The following is a 23,115-nucleotide window of genomic DNA, read 5'->3' on the forward strand; positions in this document are numbered from 1 at the left end:
AGATCACATAAACACACCCAAAAAAAAGTCAAGAAAGGAGCACGGCGGCCCTCGGAGTTGTACAGTATTTGTCGATTGGCGTTGGCCCCTGTCGGCCGTCGCAGCGAAGGGCCACTCGACCTGGATGGATATTCTTTCCCTCCCACATCTGCTCTGCATTTAGCAGAGGCGAGCCATTCAAAGGCTCCTTTATGGCGCTATCGGCAGCACTTTGACGGCCTCTTATTAAGAAACGGGCGCACCCCCTCGCACGCTGCCTGCTTCACAGCCACATTTATGTCATGACGTGTTGCCTTTTCCAATTCTGTTGTTTTCTTTTCCCTCGGTGTTGTAAACAAATGCACACCCCACCTGACTTTTTTTTCCACTCGGCCAAAAATTAAGACTGAACTGAAGTTAGCCCCGACAGCTGCAGCTTTCCCCCACGTCGCCCCCCCACCCTCCAAGTGAGTCACACAGCGGAGAAGCGAAGGAGTGGTTAGTGGTCCGTTGCGCACTTTAATCTATTTATTGCGGACGCCCCCTCAATAGACATATGCGCGCTCCACCGGTTAGGAAACATGAGATGAGAGAGCAGCAGGCCGTCGTGTAACTACTGTACACCAAGACGGAGATAAACGAGAAGGTGTACTCACGTGACCACGTGCAGTCGGATGGTGTGTTTCTCAAAGGGAACTGCAAACAAAATTGAACTCCCGCTGCGCTTTTGAATCAAAGCAAACAGTTCTTGCATGAGTCTGTGGTTCCCTTACACAACAGACCAACTATGAGCCCCCAATTCACTTACAAATGACATTAGATTTTTTGTTGAAAAGACATTTGATACATACATTTGTTGAAGCATTTCTGCATTTTTGTTTTGTTTGTTAACTCGAGTTACGAATGTTTTTGTTACTTTTTGTAAAAATAAAAAATAAAAATGCTTCCCCCCCCCCCATTATTTTTTGTTGAAAGTTATTCTGCACTTTTGTTAATAAAAAAAAGTTTACAAGGCCGGGGACCGAGTCGCTACAGATACGGCAATGCACGCCCAGCCTAGCGTACTCTACTAATAAAGCATACATTTTAAGCAAAAAATAAATATAGCCCTTAAATTATTTTATTATATAAAGTATTTAAACTATACATGTATTTCTACTATGCAGTTTATTATCAGGAAAAGCTTTAAAAATGCTTTAAAAAGCCCAATTTTTTTAGGCTTGGAACGCATTATTTCTTTCTCCATTAATTGTAATGGGAAACATCGATTCGGTTTTCGAACAATTCACTTTTTAAACCGTTTTCTGGAACGGATTGTGGTCGAGAATTGAGGGATCACTGTAGTTTGTTTTCCAAACCTTTCCTTGCAGTTAATTTCACTTTATTGATGCTAAGCTAATCAGCCGCAGAAGCCCATTTATTATTCTTTCTTCTTACGTCAAACATCCTGATAGTATTTCCTAATTGCCAAAAGAAATATCATAAAAAGGCTCCAAAAGCGTGATCCGTCCCAAAGACACGTGTCGCGAAAGAGAAGTGAAGCGCACAAGCGGCGGAGGAAGTTAATTACATTCTGCTAAGCTTTAGAAAGAATTCCGAGATGTATTTTGGAGCTCGACTGAGCGGGGAGACGAAGCCCGAGTAGAACTCATGAAAGGCCTCATCCCACTTATTACATCGACAAGTCTGAGCGCCTTTCATCTCCCCCACAGCACGCTCATCCAATTGTTTCCGCCACCGTATCTGGATCCCTGAGTTCAAAGAAATCCTCGGGTGACTGGCTTTGATTCTCCCCCCGTTCCTTTTGCTTATTTGCTCATTTGATTGTCAACATGTTTCGAGAGGACGGGAACAGCGACACCTTAACACGTGCGCCAGTCGTTTGATGAGAGGCCAGAGACGGGATATCGACGCCGTACAAGGACTGTGCGTCATTGCGTCGACGCGCCGGGTTGAGAGGATAAACGACTGATATGTAAATCGGGTGTTTGGAGAAGTTGGCTCTAAGAGAAGACTTCTTTCAGACGAGTTCCCGATCCCTTTTGGGAAGAAAACTCCCCAGAGAAAATGCCATCCTCTGAACTCCTGCGTTTCTGCACTCACCCACTTTTCTTTCCTCATATTTTGGTTATATCATCAAAGCGAGAGGAAGCGCATCAGTGGAGAAAATTGGTGGAGAAGGCTGTTTTTTTTCTTTTTTTTTTAATAATGCATTAGTAATAACTTCTGCTTGCAAGCAAAAGGAAGAGAGAAATTCAGAGCATTTCACTTCTCGGTCGGTCATGTAAGTTGACATGATTTTCAGGGCCCCTTTGTGCTTTGTCAGGCACAGAGTGACTTTTTTTTTTTTTTTTTTGGGTGCACTGTTGACTGAGTTCACTCTGAAATGTGCCTTGATATGACATTAATCACATTTATGCTCTCAGGGCCATTTCCGCATCTTGAGAGCTTGACTCTCTGTGGTGCTTTCTGGAATGGGACCGGTGGGACAGGTGTCAAGATGCAGCAAATGGGCCCTACTGTGACCCTCATTTGTACTTCCACTGCAGGTACTCATGGATGCCCATTTGATCTGGGAAGCACAAGATTTGCTCGTTTAATTATTATATTAGTGCGACTAAAAAAAAAAAAAAAAAAAGTGTCTGTCAGTGAGATCAAAAAGTGTTGACCCAAAGCCTTCACTATCAGATTCATTTACCAAATGGGGAAAACTTAAACAGGAACATCCCAGATAAGAATCTTGTGATGTCTGATATCGTGAGTGACACACAAATGTGTGTGAATAGCCAGAAGGTGACATGCACCGTGCAAAAAACACTAGCGAGGAGAAGTGGGAGGGAAAATGGATGGATGGATTACAGAAATTTCTGATAGGTATTAAAAGAACGGCAGAGGTCAAATTCCTGTTGTCGACGTTCTATTTATTGTCTTACCCTGTAGTTTTATAATGTACAATTTTTAGTGTTATTTCTCTTGTTAAAATCCATCCATCCATTTTCTTTGCCGCTTATCCTCACCAGGGTTGCACTAGTGCCAGAGCCTGTCCCAGCTCTCAACAGGCAGGAGGCAGGGTACACCCGGAACTGGTTGCCAGCCAATCACAGGGCACATTGAGACAGACAACAGCCACACTCACAATCACACCTAGGGGCAATTTAGTGTACAATTAATGTTGCATGTTTTTGGAATGTGGGAGGAAACCGGAGTGCCCGGAGGAAACCCACGCAGGCACGGGGAAAACATGCTAACTCCACACAGGCGGGGCCGGGATCGAACCCGGCGTCGTCAGAAATATGAGGCCAACGCTTTACCAGATGAGCCATCGTGCTTTTTGGGACATTATGATTTTCACGCATTATATCCTTCAGTATATCAAACATTGAAGTGTTTTAATCTGAAGCCAATAATTTGGTATCAGGAGAGGATAATTCGTCGGTCGAAATTAGCACCGAGTTATTTCCCTTTCCTTCCTGACCCAACCTGGCTGCCTCAATTACCCATAGAGCGTTTTCCAAGAGAAGAAAGGGAGAAAGGTCAGTATGCGACCAAGTTTGTCTTCAAAATGCTAATCCATCAGTATTATTAATGCGCAAGTGTCGTTCTAGAATAAGAATTACTGAATAAACATATCTCTAGTATGTACCACTTCACAGAAGTGATAACATACCCGTCCCGTTTTGGGACGCTGCCTGCGAGAGGGTACATCTTTTTGCCCTTTGTTTTATGCGTTAAACGAAAAAGAAGTGTTATTTCCTTGATTGTGGCCTGTTAGGAGACTTTTGTCTCAATAAGGCAAAAAACTGACACCCTGCCCATGAATGGGTTGAAATCATACGAGAAAAAAAAAATCATTGAGGAGGTTGCAACGGATTACTGCCATTTCCAGTCATTTCAATGGGGAAAGAGGATTTGAGATAAGAGTTGATGTAAGAGCATGACGAAATATGACGAACAACCCCCCCCCCACACACACACACACAAAAAACATTTTTGGCATTAAGCAAATAAAAATAATGTTGGTAATTTTAACTGTCCAAAAAGAGGAAATGGTTCATTCTGATTTCATGTTAGATGGTGAGAGGAAAAAAAGAAAAGCACTTGTTTTGTTTTTGAATGTAGTGTAACACAAGTAAACAACTGCATATGAAACTGGAGTGGCTTCCTGTGTATTCAGCATCATGTTCCCCCCCTCACCACACGCACCCCCACAGCTGACTTTGACCTCAGGTAAATATTTGCTGGGTGAGGTGATCCTCCAAATCCACGACCACATGTTCAAGTTATCAATTTGCGCACGGTTCAAAGGTCAATCTGAACATGGTCAGTTTTTCTCTTTAGAGTGAGAGAGCAAAAAAATGCCAATTCTGTTCAATTCAGTTAAAAATGCCGCCTCCAGTGATACCCACTGCAGCTCTGCATCTGCTAGTTGCTGAAAAGGGAAGCAGGCACAAGCGCAGGTCCCACGCTGGGGCTCGCGGAGTCTCCATGAGCAAGGACAACTTCAGGTCACAGGTCTTCGCCAAGAGGGATTCAGATAAGACCTCTCTGTGCTAACCCTGAGGCCACATGGGCCAAGGAGGCTTCCTGGATCACCCCAGACCACAATGATGTGCAGATTAGCAAGACATCCAGGAACGGGAAGATCTGGATGACCTGGATCTGACTGTAGAGGTGGAAAAGAAGCCTACGCATATCAAGTGAAGGTTCTTGGAGACAGGGAGCGTCAAAAGGAGATCACTTAGAACCACCAATGGTGGCACCTGCAAGATAGGTCACCAGTGCTCAGGTGCAACGGACATGAAAATAATTGTCTGTCATGACAGTCGCCATGACCCGACAGGATACAGGGACAGGAATGGGCAGGCCACCTGGGGGAGTCACACCATTATCAAGGATCGAAAGCTGTCACCGGTATTCACAATCACTGACAGTTCTCTCCAGGGCCAACACTAGTCAAACAAAAAAAAGCTCCCCCAGTTCCACTGGAACACTGCAGAATCCTTCTAGAGCGAGAGAGAGTGGTAGTGAGTCTGAATCAAGAAGGACATTTGCCTGAGCTCCCTTGTGAGGAGACCAGAAGTCTGGAAATCTGTGTCACTGACACATATGACAGAGGAGTCGACACTGGCGTGCTGCACGAATGCAGAGAGATTGAATACAAGTTGAGGCAGGAAGTTTCCAATACTGAATAGCCAGTGTGTGGACCACCGGTACAGGCCCCAGAAGATCGTCAGGTTATGGACAGCGCCTTCTGCGGACACATTGAGGACACTGGCTCAATCAGACTGGCCCCAGCAGCATCAAGTATGGCTGTAAAAACCCAGTTCCCTGCTCATATCTGGGAGAGAGCCACAGCATCTCAACAGCAAGTATGTCACCCCTTCACAAACTCATGACTTGACTGCCGGAGAAAGCCACTCCCAGGAACCGACTGAGTCAAGACATTCTGCACTGAGCTATCAACCTTCCTGCCAGATGAGACACTGAAGCTGTCAGAGAGATGGTCTCATTATCCTGAGCAAGCAATGGCGTGGGCAGGGCAGACTGTCACAACTGCGGGAGCTGCGGGGGTGACGCTCCTGGAGGAAAGACCTCCCCTAGTCAACATAGTATGTTAGACACATCATCTCAGAGGCTGGCCGTTGCCCAATCCTGATCGTATGAGAGTCACCCGACGCATTGTCAGCCTCACCACAACATGGGAGGTATCAAACGGCCACCCATGCACGGCTCTCCAGAAAAGCTCTCGCCGAAGAGGTCAGGAAAGAGTGTTCCTGTGCAGAGGCCACTGCCACCAGTGGCCTGAAGGAACGGTACCAAAAGTGACCACCAGTGAGAGTCTTCGATTGTGAGTGGCCGAACACAATGCCGTATGCAATAACCTGAGGGAAGAGCGGCACGGAGCTACCCGAGCAGCAACTTACGCCAAACACAAGACCAAGAGTGTTAAAGCAACAAATCAAGCAGCGTAAGCTGAGGGAAGGGGGCGTGGACGCTACCTCCTCAACAAACATGAGGCCCGTAGCACCAGTGGCTCGCTTTGCAAAGCTGCAACTTCGTAAGGTGAGACAGGGGATGCGAACACTCCCATCACCGGCAAATGCCACAAATCAACAGAGATTATTATTCAACCGAACAGACAAAACCAGTTGCACAGCATGAGAAGGCAATGATGTGGGAAAAGACACACAGAACAAAGAAGAAGAACAAATAAGGAGAACAAATAAGAGTCAACAACCTTACCTCGGTCTCATTGGGACAGGTTAGGAAGCTGTTCCACCTAAATGGGTCTCAAACTAAAGACATATTACTGCGGGAGCAATTTTTTAACACAGACCAAATCATTATCACAGCCTTCGAAGGGTGAAACATCGCACCTCTGATTTAACAGTCAAAAGTCTATCAGCAACAGGGGAATTATGTCTGATAGATAATTCCAATTTTTCTCCAGATGGTGTAGCCAGCAATAGGGGGGGGGGGGGTGGCACTCACACAAAAAAAAGTGTCATTGGAACTTATATGCGTTCCGGGTCACTAGGGGGGGGGGGGTCATGCGTGACCGTGCTGGTATCCACACGCGACGATTGAAAAATTCTGTGCATTCAGCACTGCCCTCTGGCGGTCAGGAGGGATGAAATACAACTGTTTGTGCCGGATAGGAAAAAAATACATATTTTTTACCTGACTACTAATTTCTTATCACATTTAACCACTGTGCCTTTTGTCCAATATGTGACCTACTTTTAGAATTCAAAGTGATGAACAATTCCGTACCAAAATTGAATTCAAGTGCACACCATTTTTATGAAAGCTTTTGCACCATAGGTATAAACTTGTTTGAAATATATTTTCAGAGGAATATTTCAAGTAATTTAATTTTTTCATTCATTGTAATTATCACTTGTTCCCAGATAGCTTGCCGACCCAAGCTTTCATTTGTCTAGACAAGGCCGGTGTCTCATATACTTCTAACATCGACATGCACCCATAATTAATTTGTAATTATGTCCTTCATATTGCTGAAATTGTCATTGAGATACAACCGCTATAATTGGAAAGTGAAAAATGTTTTGTCAAAAAGTAACAATGTTTTTATCCAACTGACACATGCGACAAACACGAGGACGTCAATGTTGCGCCGTAGCCTTTATTGAAAAAAAAAAAAAATTTACACATCATGATTCCTTCAACCTGCCTAGACTATAAATATACATATAAAAAGGGGCGTGTAAAAGACAAGTCGAGTCCCATCTTGAGAAGGGCAGTCAAATTTCACTCATTGGTTGTAAAAGTGGAGCAAAGGAGAGACTAACATCCAAAAATGCCATAAAAGAAGCGATGAAAATACATACATTACAGAATGGAGAAGGGGGGGATGGAGGCCAGCGTCTACGGTAGTCGGGTAAATGAAGACCTACACACGAGAATGTTCAAGTGATGTGTTAGAATTTCCTTCCCTCCATGACGACGGATAAAGAAAGTGGCTACATAAGTGTAGGAAAAACTATCGCTGAATCTGTTAGAAAAGAGGAGAGGATCGCCACCTGGTGACTCGCTAAAGAGGAGCTGCTTTTTGATTGTAAATCGTTGTCGAGGTGGAGCAAAAATGCATGATACGAGATTTTTGCCTCGACAGGTGAGTTAAAAAAAAAAAAAAAAAATACCAAACATGTTTTCTGGACAAATACAAGATTCCTGAATAAACATTGATGCAGACATGACTTACAAAACCCAAATAAAATGTGCAAAAAAATATTAATTCTTCAAAAATACCCATAACAACATATTTGTTGGTTTACAAATGTTTATGCACATTGTTTTAGCAAAGTCGTCGTGCAGCTGCTGGCTGGTTTTGGTACATTTTACACAAAGTAGTGCACTCGACAGAACCTTGAGGTTACCGCTTTGTTTAAAGTGGCAGGCCACTTCCGAACTGAACATCCAAATGATGATACTCGCCGAGGCTGCTTGTTGGTTCCAAACTCAACATGAGGCCAGTCGAGTACAACACAGCATTTGGCCAAAGGGTCGGAGAAATTAAGATTGATTTACTGTACAAAAATTGCATTTGACTGAGAAATGATACTTGTTGTCGTCCATATTTGTACATTAGTTTAAAGTGTTCATGGGGTGCATAGGAGGTCCTACTCTCAGCTACTTTTACACCTGACGTGGTATTTTTAGTCTTGGAACCCCCCCCCCCCCCCCCCAAAAAAAAAGTGCACTGCCGGGACATGAGATTTTAAAAAAGGCCAGAGAAAGACAAGCAGTCAGGTTGATTCAATCCCAGCAGTATTTGAGAAGCAGGTGTAAAAAGGTGTTTTGAAGAGCTGTAAGGACCTCCCTAAAAATGTCTAATTTCTCAATGATAAAAAGAAAAACATTACAAATATAAATCCAGCCATTTTCTGAGCCGCTTATCCTTACAAGGGTCGCGGGGAGTGCTGCAGCCGATCCCCACTATCTTCGGGCAGGTACGCCCTGAACTGAATCGTTTTGTTTTTTAAAAATATAATAACAGAGTCATTGCGAGGTTGGATTCCCTGCTGGCTGTTCGAGAGCAGTCTGATCACTTGAACAGGAACTAAAAAGTAAGGAGGATGACTAAGTGAAACGCACGCTTGGGTTTCATGAGCGTTTTTGCCTCTTCGAACGTCGCTGCCGGCCCGCCCCCTCGTCATCGCTGCTCACCCCGTCTGCCTCCGTCCGGCATCGCCGCTGCAAAGTTCTACGGGTGTCACGCTCACCGTCGCTATCCTGCTCGCTGAAATCCTTCACGGCCGCTTTGGAAGCCGTCCTCTTACTTCTCCTCTTGCTGTCATCCTCCTCGTCCTCCTCACTCTCCTCATCCTGCGCTCCCTGTCCATTTCTGCTATTCTTTGCATTTGCCTTGCCATTCTGAATTCTTTTCCGCTGTGGTTCCTGGTCCTCCTTCTCCTCCTCTTCTTCTTCTTCCTCCTCCTCCTCCTCCTCCTCGTCATCTTCCTCCTCTGACGATTCAGGAGCTCGACTGATCCGCTTGCGTGAGCGACGTCGGAGGTAGCTTAGGCCAGGTAGCAGCTTCTGGAGCAGCTCTGTGAAGGCCTGCTCCGTCTTGGTCATGCAGGTGAGCACGGTGCTTCCCTCCTTATTGTACTCCTCGGCGTTGGAGAAGACCAGCTTCATGTCCTCTATGAAGTCGTTACCGTGGCGATACGAGCCTTGGCTGAACTTGCTCTGCATGGTCTGGAAATCCATGGGCTGTGAAATGATGTCCAGATAGTCCTCTGCCTCCTCTGGGGACACGGGTTCCCTAAAAGGAGAAAGAGCAATCGATATCAGACACGTTATTGAATAACAACTATTGCCTTTATGGATTTTTCATTGATTTGGTTTAAAAATCATCCAGGAGAGGGTAAAAAACAGCTGAAGCTTAATTCATTGGTAGCAATGTGAACTGACCTAAACGGCCAGCTGTATCGGAACTTGGTCAGTTTTTTCAGGACTTCCTCACACCTCTCCAGCTCCAGTGCTTGTCTCCGCACTCCTGACTGGGTGCTTTGACGCACCTTCAAAAATGGCACATAAACAACATTTTGCACGCGATACGAACACCAAGGGAATATTCTGACTAATTTCATTGATGAACATCAATATATCTGCAGAATTTTGAACCACCGCTTGATTTGCTTGCTCACCAGTTCTTCGATGTCTGCAGGGCTACTGGGGCCGGTCCTGTGCTTGCCACTTTGACTAGTAGATGACTTCTTTTTAGACTTACTTTTCTGCACAGGCAAAGGCTGCTTAACTTTTTTTCTTGGTCTCACTGTCAATGAAAACAAAAGGCTATGAAGACATGACACGTTATTAGGAAAAAGACGCAGATGATGACTGAAATCAGCATGCTGTAATCTCTCTAACGTTGCCTTCCCGATTGCCTTTGAGAATTAGGATGAATGATGTGCTCACAACACACCCAACCCCACCCCCAAACCACCCCAAAAAAAAAGATAGAGAGAGAGAGAAGGGATATGGAAGGTGGGCCAGAAGACTATATGCCACTTCCTGCTGTTGCTCGCTTCGTCAATACTCACAGCTGTGGCCCAAAGCCTTGTATTCGGACTCTTCCTCATCATCGTCCTCCCCGTCAGAGTCTTCCTCTTCTGACTCCTCCTCCTCATCCTCTTCATCGCTGTCTTGTTTGTAGTTCCTAAAGGACAACTTCATTACTGACAATTTCACAGCAATATTCAAGTGCCGCTGGTTCGACTGTTTAAGCAAAGTGAAATGCAAAACCGAGTCACAACTCACGATTATGAACCCTTACCTTGAACGTGTGCCTCGTCTGGCCACGGTGGGCTGACAGGCCGTGCACAGCCATTCGCCTTCGGGTATGCGGTATATCACTGGTCTCAGGCAGAAAAGATGGAAGGCCTTGTTGCACTCATCACAGAGGATAAGTTTCTCATCATCACCTGGGAGGGGTTTGAAAATTGTATTCTTTAAAAAAAGACATTCATTTTCTCAATTGATATTTGCGTCCCAGCGAATGGATTATTTAAATATAGCTTACACTGAGCTGTGTGCCTCTATGATAAAAAATTTTAACAACTCCCTTTTTTTTTTTTTTTTTTACCTTTTTTCCGACAAACTTTACAACGGGCATTCTCGGCAGACATGTCCCACTTTATGCAGGCATCCAACATTCCCAGCAGCACATGCATGCGGGAGAAGGTCTGGGCCTCACGGATGGCTGTCTTCCACTTCTCTAGTGCGGTCGCAACCTGAAGAAATGCAATTGAAATAAATCATGATTAGCCCAAACATGGCGATTACATAGGACACGAGCTACTTGGGGGCATAGTGGTATTACGACCAAGCCTGTTTTTTTCCACTTTAGGAGAGGGGGATACATCATATGACCACCGACTCACTATGGGGGGTGGCACAACAAACACCAGTAGGCATTGCCATGCGAGCAATGTGGGCAAACTCGACATCTAAAGTCAGGTTCTGGTGGCTCAAGTGAGTGTTCTGATCTGAAATCATAATTTTTCTCTCTCACCTTGGCTTCCTCTGCAAGTTTCTTTTCCTCATCAACCTCTTCAGTTTTGTTTTCTTCCCCGGCTTGCTTTTTCTTCATTTTCTGCTTGGGGGCCATGAATCCTTGCAAGAACTTCTTGATCACACATGACTGAATGGTGATGATGGACTCTCCCAATTCTTTCAAGGTGTCCATTTTTTCCAACTGTATACAGATGATGCAAGGCACAAATGATTCAATAGCTGGAAATTTGCACAAAATTTTAAACTTACACGAAAATAATTTGGATTAAAGTACAAAGAGTTGCACAAAATTTAAAGAAAACGGGCCATTCCCGGAGCCATCAACCCATCGTGATCAATGGGTTTGCATGTCCCAAAGATCCTCGGACTTAACGTACCACCAGGGTCACCCATGGCAAACAGATCCCAGGTGAGGGACCAGACAAAGTACTCTCAAAAGACCCCTGATGAAGAGTATCAATATTGGATCTTGCTTTCCCTCACTCGGACGCGGGTGACCCAGATCCTGCTCTGGAGCCTGGCCCAGAGGTGGCGCACAATGGCGAGCACCTGGTGACCTAGCCTCCATGTCTTCAACACTCAGGTGAGGAGAGGAGCAGAGCAGTCAACCAGTCACTTCATGGTGGTATGTTGGCTCTGATGGGGCGGGAAGATGTCAGTGCGACCTGGCAGAGCCAAACACATTATGAGAGTCTGGCAAAGTCCCCTGTCAGAAGGAGTTTCAACTCTGACCTCTGACAGAACATTGCCCACGTCCCAGGGTAGACTGAGGATATTGAGTCCAAGTGGACCATGTTCTGGAATCTCTGTTGTCCAGGGAGCTGACCTAAGCTGTGTCAGTGCATTATTACATTGAGTACACACGTATATACAGTAAATGAATAGGCCATTTGAATAGACTCATTGCTCCATTTTATGATTGGTTATCTTTTTATTGAACTTCCTGATCAGTGATCAGCCCCAAAAATCCTGATCGTGTAAAGCCTAAATATCGGTTCAGTGTCTCTCGTGGCGCTGACTCTGTATTGGCCTGTTGGGGTGAAGAAAGAGTTGAGTCAAAAAGGTAACCTCTCTATTTACTGTTCGATCTACAGTCTGAGGGTCGTGACCCGAGGAACAAGATCACTGATCCAAGCAGCAGAAATGAGTTCTGTCTGCTGGGTTTTCGGGCTCTTCCTTAGAAATAGGATGAGAAGCTCTGTCAACTCCAAGTGGCTCAGAGTCAAGCTGTTGCTCCTATGGATTCGAAGGAGCAAGATGAGGTGGCTCGGGCATTACCGAGATAGATACCCACGGACACCTCCCTGGCCATGTGTTCCGGGAACGTCCCACCAGTGGGTGACCCCACGGATGACCTAAAACAAGTTGGGGAGACTATGTCTCCTGGCTGGCCTGGGAATCCCTTGGGATCTTCCAGGAAGAGCTGGAAGAAGTGGCTGGAGAGAGATAAATCGGAACTTCCCTGCTTAACCTACTGTCTCCAAGACCCGACTTTGTGGATGCAGAAGAAGATGGGTGGATAGAAAAACATCAGCATACAATAATGTCATACTTTAGTGTGAGTAGATGCAATCGGTTGTAGGTTACTTTTCAAAGATAACCTGCTCACCTCATCCTCAATGTCCTTGTCATCATCAAAGTACCCCAGGCCGCCCTTCAAGAGGCGTGAGGCTATCTCCTGAATATCACTCCGTAAATATTTCAGAAGTTCTGCATCCTCATCAGGGACTCCAAGGCCCACTTTCTCCTTTCGCGTCAAATTAATGGAGTGTACGATGTCCTGGTAACTGCACAAGGACATCAAGAACATGTTTACTCCCACTGCTGTTGTTGATATACTGTTGGTTATGATCTAATAGCAAAGTGAAACTTATGAGCCCAAGCAAATACAAATAGGATTAAGAAATAGAAAGCATACAAAGATAGTAATTTCTGAAGTAGTCATTCATTAACCTGCTTTCTATCTTTGCCTTCAGTTCACTTTCTCTAACGCCATGAGGATGAAGGCTGTCCACCAATTCCTCCAGTACAGCAGGACTGTCGCATATGAACCTTTAATGATTAGAAGCAGATACGGCTGTGAAAACAGTGCAGAAATAATCATACCAAAATAAAAAAGTAATACAAAATACTAACCAAAGATTCTGTCCTTGCTTAGGACAAGTAGTTTCTATACAGACGTCTGTTGCTGCCCCTGGCTGGCCGCCGTCATTATTAGTATCATCGATACTTCCGTCATCGTCAGCTCCTACGACGGCGTTTTGATAATCCAAGTTAATTCTATTTTTTTTTTTTCAGTCCAAATATGACACGAAAAGACCTGCATCACTTCTATTTGCTCGTTATACAAATATTTTCTTCCTGGTGTAGCAGCAGACTCACCATCGTCTTCGTCCTCCACATCAGGCTCTGTTTTTTCCTCGAGAGGAGGAGTGAAACTGTAGTTGATGCTGTTATGCACCCAGCCTTTCTCAATGTACAGGCCGGGAACAACATCAGAGAAAAACCAGTATCTGGACAAACAACACCGTATTCATATTTTTAAACTTAACTGACTCCATAATTTTAAAGTTGAAAATATTTCACTGACCTGTTATGATTTCTGTCTGTACCCAGTGGAGTTCTGCGCAGGACCAGTTTGGCCTTTGTTATGCCCTCCTGAAAATTCTTTTCTGCGGTAGCTCTTTGTCTGCGCAGTCGCTCTTCTTCAGCTGCCTCTTCCATGCGTTCTTGGAGATGGTACACAAACAAATTAGTCGCCAAATCAAATCTAAAAGTTCCCACTTGGCACGTTTGAAGGGTATAAAAGCAGGGGTCTCAAACTCAATTTACCACGGGGCTGCTGAAGGCAGAATCTGGCCGGTGCTGGGCCACAGATGCACATGAGCGCAATTTAAATTAGAAATTAAAAAAAAAAAAAAAAAAAATCCAACCTCAAACGTATTTCTTATATTTTAACATAAAATAAGACAAACAAGGGCTCTGGTGAAAACAATATGTGCAAAACTACTAAGAAAACTTTCTATGGCAACATTGCAGTAAATTTTACTCAATGAAAAATGTTTCTCTGCTTTTATCAAGCCCCCCGAGAGTCATATAACCCCCCCCCCAATCCCCCCGCCCCACCCCCGCGCAAAACACTGTAAAGGTGCTATTTCATAAAAAAGTCAAGGGCCACACGAACTTTAAACTTTCCCCAAAATACCGTCACGCGGGCTGCAAATGGCTCCCGGGCTGCCAGTTTGAGACTCCTGGAATTGAGGCTCACCTTTGTTCTGTTTGTCCATCTCTTCTCTCTCTCTCTTGGCCTGCAAGCTCATCAGCTGCCGACTCTTGACTGAACTGATCATGTCCACCAACTCTACCTTGACCTCTTTCTTGATCTTTGCCTCGTCCTTTTTTTTCTTCTCATCTTGCACTATGAAAAAACGCATTGTTTCAAAGGCAACAGTTTTTGTTTCGGAATAAATGCATTTTGATTAAAAAAAAAAAAAAAAAAAGAAAAATCAATGACATTTTCAGTTCACATTTGACTCCTTTTGTAATTCCAATTTACCTTTGCCGTCAATCTCTTTTTGCTTCTTTTTCTCAGCCTTCTTGCGATTGACCTCTTTTAGCATCGCCACGCGCTCCTTCCATAGTTCGGCCGTCCGTTGCTGCATGGTATCGACATGGTCTTCCACCGAGTAGGTCATTAGTATGCGGTGGCACAGCGCTACCAGCAGGCTGACCTTTTCCTCTGGGTCAAGCTCAAACACCTCGACAGTTTCAAGCTTCTCCAGGAACTCGCTGGTCACCACATCATCGAAGCCACTCCCGGCCAGATCCACGGACCCCTGGCCACTCTCCTCACCTTGGGCGTCAAAAGGCCGCAAACACAGTCTCGCCAGCTCTGACACAGAATGCAAGGTGAGAGGAATCTCGGATAAGGGGATATCAAGCTCACTGTAGCCCTCTGCGAGTTCGTCTTGGAGCAGCGTTTGAAGCAGCACCACCAGAACGCGGTTCAGGTAGTGGAAAGCGGAGCGTACGCCGGCCAACGATTCCATTAAAGCTGTAGATGTGATGGGATACTTGTCATCTGGCATTAGCAAGCCAGCATAACAGTGAAGGAACTCCACAACCATGGCAACATCCCCAAACAGGGTGTTGGGCAGACCCTCGGGCATGTCAACGAGCTTAAATGTCGGCAGCGTCTTGCCGCCTTTAATTTCCTGGTCCTCGTACCGGCGTGACTGCTCAAGACGGATTAGCATCTCCTTTTCGCGCCGCTCTTTGGCTTTTTCGCGCAGTTTCTCTTTGAGATCCTTCCGCCTCTTTTTCATTTCTTCTTGCTTTTCCTCTTCGCTCATGGCAGCCCACCGCTTCTTCTGCTCCAATCTCTCCCAGCGTTTCTCGACCTGCTCTCTCAGCTCATCTGGTAGTCTGCCACGGTCGTCCGGTGGAAGAGCCTTCGCTGCCTTTGTGATTAGGGCAGACAGGAAATTCTTTTTGTCCTCTTTCCCCTTGTTCTCCTTATAGTAACGAAGAAGGTGGAGAGCCACTGGATGTAACGGCTTCCCTAGTTTTGGAGTGCCTGTGCTACTGCTCCGGGGTCGTTTCTTCGGGCTTCCTGCAGCAGGGCTCTTAGCTAGCTGCAGAAGGGTCATCTGCTTCATCTTCGGTGTCTTGGCACTCGCTTTTGTATCTTTCCTGTAAGCTTTAAGAATGTTCTTATCACCACTCTTTCCAGGTTTCTTTGGGTCCTTCTTGTCTCCAGATTTTTTAACTGAGCCTGAGCCTTTCCCTTCTCCTTTCTTGGGTGTTCCAGAGTTTTTTACTTTTAATGGCAAACCATTCATTTTTATTTTCTACGTGAAAGAGAAAGACGGAAGACACAAGTCCATTAAAGACCCCAATGGTGAGATCGCACCACGTTGGTGTTTATATGCCATTGAGCCTACCTGTACATGGCCCCAGATGGTCGGACTCAGGGGCTTCCCGAGAGTATCTTTTTTGCCTTTTCCTTTCTTCTCCACTTTTTCAATTGATGAATCCTCTCCTGGTGTAGCAGGTGTCTTGTGTTTCTTCCTTGGTTTACCTTCTGGAGATGTCAAACTCTTGCGCTTGGCAGAAGGATTCTCAGCGAAAAACTTGAATCAAACAAGAGTGTGAACAGATACCATTCACAATATATGAAGACCAAAATACCAAAATAACAGTGCCGTCCATACCTTGTGTGGGTCAAGAAGAAAGTCACTAAATTTACTGGGCAGATTGAATTTTTTCACCAATTCGTCTTCAACCACCCAGGGTGCACTCTCCCCCATGCCCAGCCTCTGTGCATAGTGTCTGATGAAGTAGCGGATGATCTCTTTGGTTGGAGGCCGTTCTGTTCTGAAAAGACTGTCTGCTGGTACGTCACTGATGACCTGTGGCACAAGTAAGAAAGATGTCTTGTTTCAGTGTTTAAGAATGTAAGAAAACATTCCAGAGACCACATAATGTTGATGAGTTGATAATCAGTGTATGCCTTGCAGCCCCAAAAAGAGCACACTATTTTGTCATTGTTGACCCCCCCCCCCCCCCAAAAAAAGTCATGCAAACCTTGTCCTCATTGACGAGCTTGACATCATACTTATGGGGAAGGAACTTGGGAATTGCCCACCTCTTCTTTTCTTCCTTTGTGGCAGTGGAAAGTTTTCTTGGTGAACGGCGTGCGGTATCATCTGAAAGGGAGGGAGAGGAGGGTAAACACTGTCACGAACATTTTAAAAGCATCATACGATGAAGTAAAATCATCCTGCAAAATGTATTCCAATCGGATGCTGTGGCTGAAGGTTAACACAAACAAAATTATATCTGCAAAAAGTCAGATTATTTTCAAATATTATACAATGACCTGTAACATTTGGCAGCTCTAGAGCAATAATGATGACTAAAAGACCCATAGAGACTGGCCAATAGTTACATTTATGGAAAAAATGTAAAAATGGACAAATATGGAGAAAAATGGGGGGCACGGTGGATCACTTGGTAAAGCGTTGGCCTCACAGTTCTGAGGTCCCGGGTTCAATCCCGGACCCGCCTGTGTGGAGTTTGAATGTGTCTGCGTGGGTTTCCTCAGAGCACTCCGGTTTCCTCCCACATTCCAAAAACATACAATATTAAGTGGACACTCTAAATTGCCCCTAGGTGCGATTGTGAGTGCCTGTTTGTCTCACAGTGCCCTGCGATTGGATGACAACCAGTTCAGGGTGTACCCCGCCTCCTGCCCGTTGACAGCTGACATAGGCTCCAGCACTCCCCGCGACCCTTGTGAGGATAAGCGGCAAAGAAAATGGATGGATGGATGGATAAAAATGTTTTCCACCTGACAGTGATGATATTTGTTATATTATCCCCAAGCTACAACACTAGCGTCAATGTGTTCAGCTGTTATTGCTCCAACTCACTGAGAGCCTCTCTCCTGTTCTCCTCCTCTCTGACCGCAGGTTCCTTCCTCTGGTTCTCTTGACTGGCATTCTCTTTGTCACTGGATGGAGAATCACAGGCCCCTTCAAGCTTCTTCTCTCCAGCTTCACCCTCAGGATGCTCAAGGGGATGAACCTTTGCCACCTTCGCTCGTAAACTTTTGTCTTTGCTCACCTGAACGAAAACATTTTTGACAGTATCTTAGAAAGCATCACATTTCTCTTAAGTGAGTTAAAAAAAACACTTGAAAACAACCAGGGTACAAAACAGATAGGAAGTACTTGTAAAGTAAAAAAAAAAAAAAAAACTTGTTGAACTTACCGTGAAGTCACATTCTTCGCCAACAGCATACTTAGTTAGGATTTCTACCCAGGCCATTTCAACCAATTTGTCTAAAGACACTGTATTGTGGTGGACCATCTCCAGGATAGGCTTCTCAAACCAGTGAGGATATTCCTCCTGAAGCCTGCACATACACATCAGTTACCCCCTTTTTGTCGTTAATGAACAACAACAAATTATTATTATCATCCCTCTATTATCCATTGAGGGATATTAACATCTAGTCCTACATAATACATCTGTAGTTAATGAATAACAACAAAAAAGGTAAATGTACTGTTCACCCATATCACCTTCTACATTAAGCACAATCGTCTTCCATTGTATAAGTTTAGTAAAAGAGGCTCCTGAGAAATGAGCGTGAACTGAAATTGTTACATTAATGCCATTGATCAAATTATGTAAATCGTTGGGATTTATTAAATGCCACGTTTTTCCAATCATTACCCTGAGTACTGATTTTGACCTCGAGGTGTAAGAAAGGGTGTTTGCATGTCAAAGTGTCCAATATTCAGTGTAACGCAGTGCAATAAATGCATCTTAACACAACATTTTCCAAATAATGGGTTTTTCCACCCCTTGTTTGCGTAATGATGACATGTAATTAATAACTATTATTTAGGTTTTATAAATGACTTTTGAGGGGAGGGCTCCTAAAATTCTGGCATCATCCTCATAAGTTCGCCAGCCGACATTGATCCCTTACACAAAGGGCACGGGAGGTACTATAACGTCTGCTTTCTTCTGATGTTTTTGCAGCTCTGTTTGTTTTGATACAGTTGTCGCTTCTCAATGGAAGTGATCTCGAATGCAAATAAATAAAACTTGTAGTTTTTATCACATTGTACATGAGTGAACATGGACCAATTTAAACACTAAACGTAGAACTGACATTTGATGTTTGAACATCCACAAAACATCATGAAAAAAAAAAAAAAAAGAAACACTAACCACCCCAGTAGGGTTGTCAATAAATGCATATGTGCAAGACTATTTGCATGCACAACTGTAGCTTACAAATTACTCTTCCCAACCATAGTGTAAGCTTGGGAGCAGAAAAAAAGTAGAATTATTATTTCAAATGCAGCTTGTGATCTGTAGCAATTTCTGCAATACTTAGTAACCCTGCGATTTGTCTGACTCCTGACATCATTGCTGCACAAGTGGTTTTTGTCTCTCACAATTCAATTCTGTTGTCTCAATTGTAATTTTTTTTTTACATTTCCATTTTGCTGATTCAATTCAGAACGCTTTCGCAAGAAGAGACGCGTTAGTATGACTATCACACGTACATCCTCCAAAATAGAAAAGAGGCGGTGCACCAGCTCTATCCAATCACAGCACAACTGAATGCCTCATGACCTTCACTGTTCTCAGCGATCTGAGCATATAGCTTTGTCTTGACAATTTCGAGGTGTTGGCGCAAAATGGGTTTTACAATTAGAGATAATTGGGGAGCGTGGATTCAAAGAGAAACACTACATTCTTCTGAGTCATTATCAGTTTAGTTTCATTTTGACTCCTGCTTGGACAATCTGCATTGGGTCACTATCACACTAACTTGAAAACAAACATAAGAATCAATACGTACAATTCTGTAACTTCTTGTTCCTCTTCCCATGCTTCTTTGTGTGTCAGCTGAATGCTGCCAGTGCTCTTGCAAGTCCAGATGCGCTCTTCGTACCTCTTCAAGCGGGCCTCATATTCACTATTGACATTTTGTCAAGGATAACTTTTGTAGCTGTATATCTAGGATTCATGTGAACATCAAACATATCAACCAAAACCCAAGCAAAGGAGAAAATAATGAACTTGACCATCTACAAATATTGCTTTTCGATAAATAAAAAAGACTGTATCTTAAATGGAAGAATGTCAACTTAAGTCTAATAAGGTGACACTGAGTTGTTATTACAGATCTGTTCAACAGGGCGTATATCACAAGGGCAGTAGCTCAACTGGAGCTTACCCAACAACCACAGACTCGTGTTGGCCATCACCGGAAATTTGCTGTCAAAATTGTGCAATTACGCAATGTATTGACTCCAACGATCATCTCCCGTCATTGACATATCTCCGCGTTGACTTACAGCTGTAAAATCAAACTTGAGGCTTTAAGTTAGCTGACAACAACGGGCTATTGTGATATAACAACATTAGCACGGTACTGGCGCAACCGGCTCGGGATGATGGTTGAGAGCCGATTCGTATGAGTTGAAAATAAACGTCACGCTTTCCGAACATATCCAAATATGACTTCACATTCATGAACCGCTTGCTCGAGCTTTATTTAAGGGTCGGGAATTTGTTGTTTTTAGCAAATATGGGCGCAGAAGCTAATACTCGTGCCAACGAGAGGTAACAGCTCACGAGGGAAAGCCAAAACGATGGAAAATGTCACATAACAAATTAGCGTTCCACACAGCCACGCGCATTCGTTACACTGCAATGTGTGGTGTAATACTCCATCAAGGGGCGTGATGAGCAAATTTACTAGACGTCCAGCTCCAAAGTGGACATGATGAACAGCATCACGGTGAGAGGATACTCTTTGTTCCTGAAGGCCTCCTTAGTGTGTTCGATGATGAAGACCTCCTCTCCCGGGCCTAGTGGCTCGGCTAAGGGCTTAGCTAACGGGTAAGGCTTCCGGCCCAAAAGCGGCGCCATTGTCAATCAAACGGCGACTGTATTGGTAAATAATCCCTTTAACACACCGAAGTGAGATAATATGACCTCAGCCCGTATCCCGGCGCCCGATAGCATGTAGCACGGTATCACCGGTAGGCCTCGGAAGTCAACGTGTAGCAGCTTAGCAGGCTAGTTAGTAGCCCGGTTTGCTATCGCGTTGCAAAACCAAAAGTATTCCTTCTTGGGCCCCTCTTCATCGAATTCCTCTTCTCTGCTTCGGCGGTGACGCCATAGTGTTTGCAAGGTAAATCCCGGATACGCAATGGAGCTTTTAGTGCTCGTCTTGAGATATTCGGCGAACTTCCGAGTTCCCCGGTCGAGCTGTCAGGATGCAGTCCAAGACCAAGTCAAATTCGCGGCAATCGGCACCGTCCAGCAGGAGGTCTGGCGCGAACAACAATTCGCTCGCTCGGTGAACTGCTCACGCTGGGTTATCGAACTTCCTTGCACTTTCCCGCTTTCCCTTCTTCGTTTTATAAAAAAAAAAAGCCAGAAAATCAGACAATATGCGTGGTTCTTGAAAACGATATCTTGAAGAGGCGAAATGGCGGGAGTTTCTCGCACACTGGCACAATTTTGTCCAGTCTCGGCTCTCCGGTTTGTTTCCCCAGCAGCAAGCGGCGTACAGCCAGGCCCCGCCCTCCCATGACAGCCATTGGCTCTCATCTCGAGGCGCGCTCGTCAAATGCACGCATATGAAGCCGCGATGCGTTTGGCTAACAAACGTGCCTAACTAGAGGCCATGTTGGAAAGGGCGGCGATCCCATAAAACGCAATGCACGAACATACACATCAAGTCGTAACTTGTTAAATTCTCAACCTATTATCACGTGGTTAACTTTTTTTTGGGACCGTGAACTGTTATCCCCGTTCAGTTGTTGTGGTAATGCACGCATTGTGTCCAACCCTTGGTACCACAATGTGTCAGCGATTGGTTGAAGCCAGTCGGCCGCCATCTTGCAACTCCCAAAACGCGTAGACAGGTTGGACGATGGCGGGGTTTTCTCAAAGTTTGGCATGTAGAATTATAACTGGTCTTGTGAGCTTGACATTTTTGAGTTCTGATAACATGAAGGAATTTTAATTCGACTTGGTAAGCCAAAAAAGGCAACGTGCAAAGGAAAGACATAGAACACCATGACTACCGAGAAACCTTGCATTTTACCTAGGGTCCGATTTCCGTGACATGTTGACTTTTCCCAATATACGCTGTAAGCACTGTCATCATAACATGGTAAAAAAAACTAAGCATTTTTTTTGTCACAAAAACATTGAAATTTAAGTCAATCTTATATATTTTTGTAAATCAGGACTTGCAAGGGGAAAATACACACTAAACGCATTGTTCATTTGTTGTCTCTGTGACGTTCCATTTCAGACAGAGAATTTAAACTTGTTTCCTCGCATTTGAAAATCAAATTCAATTTGCAGAGATCTGTATCATGAAATTCATCAACAGTTTCACAGAAAATGTGTTTTCTTGCTTATCCACTGATGAAGTTTAGGAAAATATTTACATCACTTTTTATGAAAAACCGTCGGCCTATAAAAGTGAAGCAGAGAATGAACAGTGAACAACAACCGTAAACAAAACTTTGTTCAAGTGAATTAAGCTCATCAGAAAATAAAAAAAAAAACAGTTTACAAACAAACTAACAGTGTCAAAGTAAATCTTTCTACCTTACCTGTGGAATGTTTTCTCATAGCCACGAAACTGGCGATTAACGCAGTTAATCGGCATGCATGTTTTGGGAGTATCAAGATGCCGGATGGCGCCTTCAGTTTTGGTGGCCAATGAGCCATCCAGTCTTATTTTATTTTTTAGATCAGTGATACACGCGGCTAAAAAGAGGTGTGTCATTTCTACTTAAAAATATCTGTGGAAAAGTGTCGTAAAGTCACGTCTATTGATATTGAATGCCCATTATTGCTCAAGGTCAATCCAACAAAATAGACCATGTCCAGGAGAATAAAAATTCCACGGTAGACTTCACCTATTACAATGACCATTATTAATCACAAAACCATTGCACCTAATCTGATCGAATTGTACTTTGGTTGGGTAAAAATTACAATCCAAACAATAATCTTGTTTCATAAAATAATGTCTCCCAAAACCATGCCATATTTATACAGTGATTGCATGTAAATTCAATTACGTGTTTTGTTTCTAAATACACTGGATATCTTTGAAGTGTTGAAAATATGTTCATAGACTAACAACAATTTCATACTGAATTATGGAGGTATGGCGTTAAATCCATTTCACCATTTCAGTAGTCTGGATTTTCAAAGAGTAGGATTAAAAATAAGCATGCACCCCACCCCACTGTATAAGTACAGACAGCTATCATTCTATCAATTGCTGTGTGGCGTTACTGCCAGTTCCTTAGTAATGATAATTTGGCCCATTTTTACCACTACCCTGTGCAGTTAGCCAACAACCAATGAAAAAAATAAAAAATCTTCCCCGATGTGTTACATCATGCACAGGACAGCAAATTTTCTCGGCTTGCTACCAGTCCTCCTCTCTGTGATCAATGTAATTTATTAATGTATTATTTTCACTTTCACTTCAACAACAAATTCAAATTAAAGCAACCATAA

General features: G+C 44.0%; 1 protein-coding gene across 1 annotated transcript; it reads right to left on the reverse strand.

Annotated features, from left to right (window-relative positions):
* Positions 1-7,117: 7,117 nt before the first annotated feature.
* Positions 7,118-21,159, reverse strand: baz1b (bromodomain adjacent to zinc finger domain, 1B). The gene is made up of 21 exons (XM_061827649.1): positions 20,369-21,159; positions 19,412-19,528; positions 17,800-17,944; positions 17,460-17,652; positions 16,612-16,733; positions 16,239-16,436; positions 15,969-16,157; positions 14,582-15,875; positions 14,294-14,443; positions 13,616-13,754; positions 13,408-13,538; positions 13,162-13,273; positions 12,979-13,077; positions 12,635-12,812; positions 11,024-11,206; positions 10,595-10,742; positions 10,286-10,433; positions 10,053-10,168; positions 9,657-9,784; positions 9,421-9,527; positions 7,118-9,271 (listed from the first exon to the last, which is right to left on the reverse strand). The coding sequence occupies exons 1-21, from the start codon at positions 20,485-20,487 to the stop codon at positions 8,608-8,610; spliced, it is 4,680 nt and encodes a 1,559-aa protein (XP_061683633.1). The 5' UTR covers positions 20,488-21,159; the 3' UTR covers positions 7,118-8,607.
* Between the last annotated feature and the right edge of the window lie 1,956 nt (positions 21,160-23,115).

This window comes from Syngnathoides biaculeatus, chromosome 8 (genome assembly GCF_019802595.1).
Source record: "Syngnathoides biaculeatus isolate LvHL_M chromosome 8, ASM1980259v1, whole genome shotgun sequence".
NCBI classification, from domain to species: domain Eukaryota; kingdom Metazoa; phylum Chordata; class Actinopteri; order Syngnathiformes; family Syngnathidae; genus Syngnathoides; species Syngnathoides biaculeatus.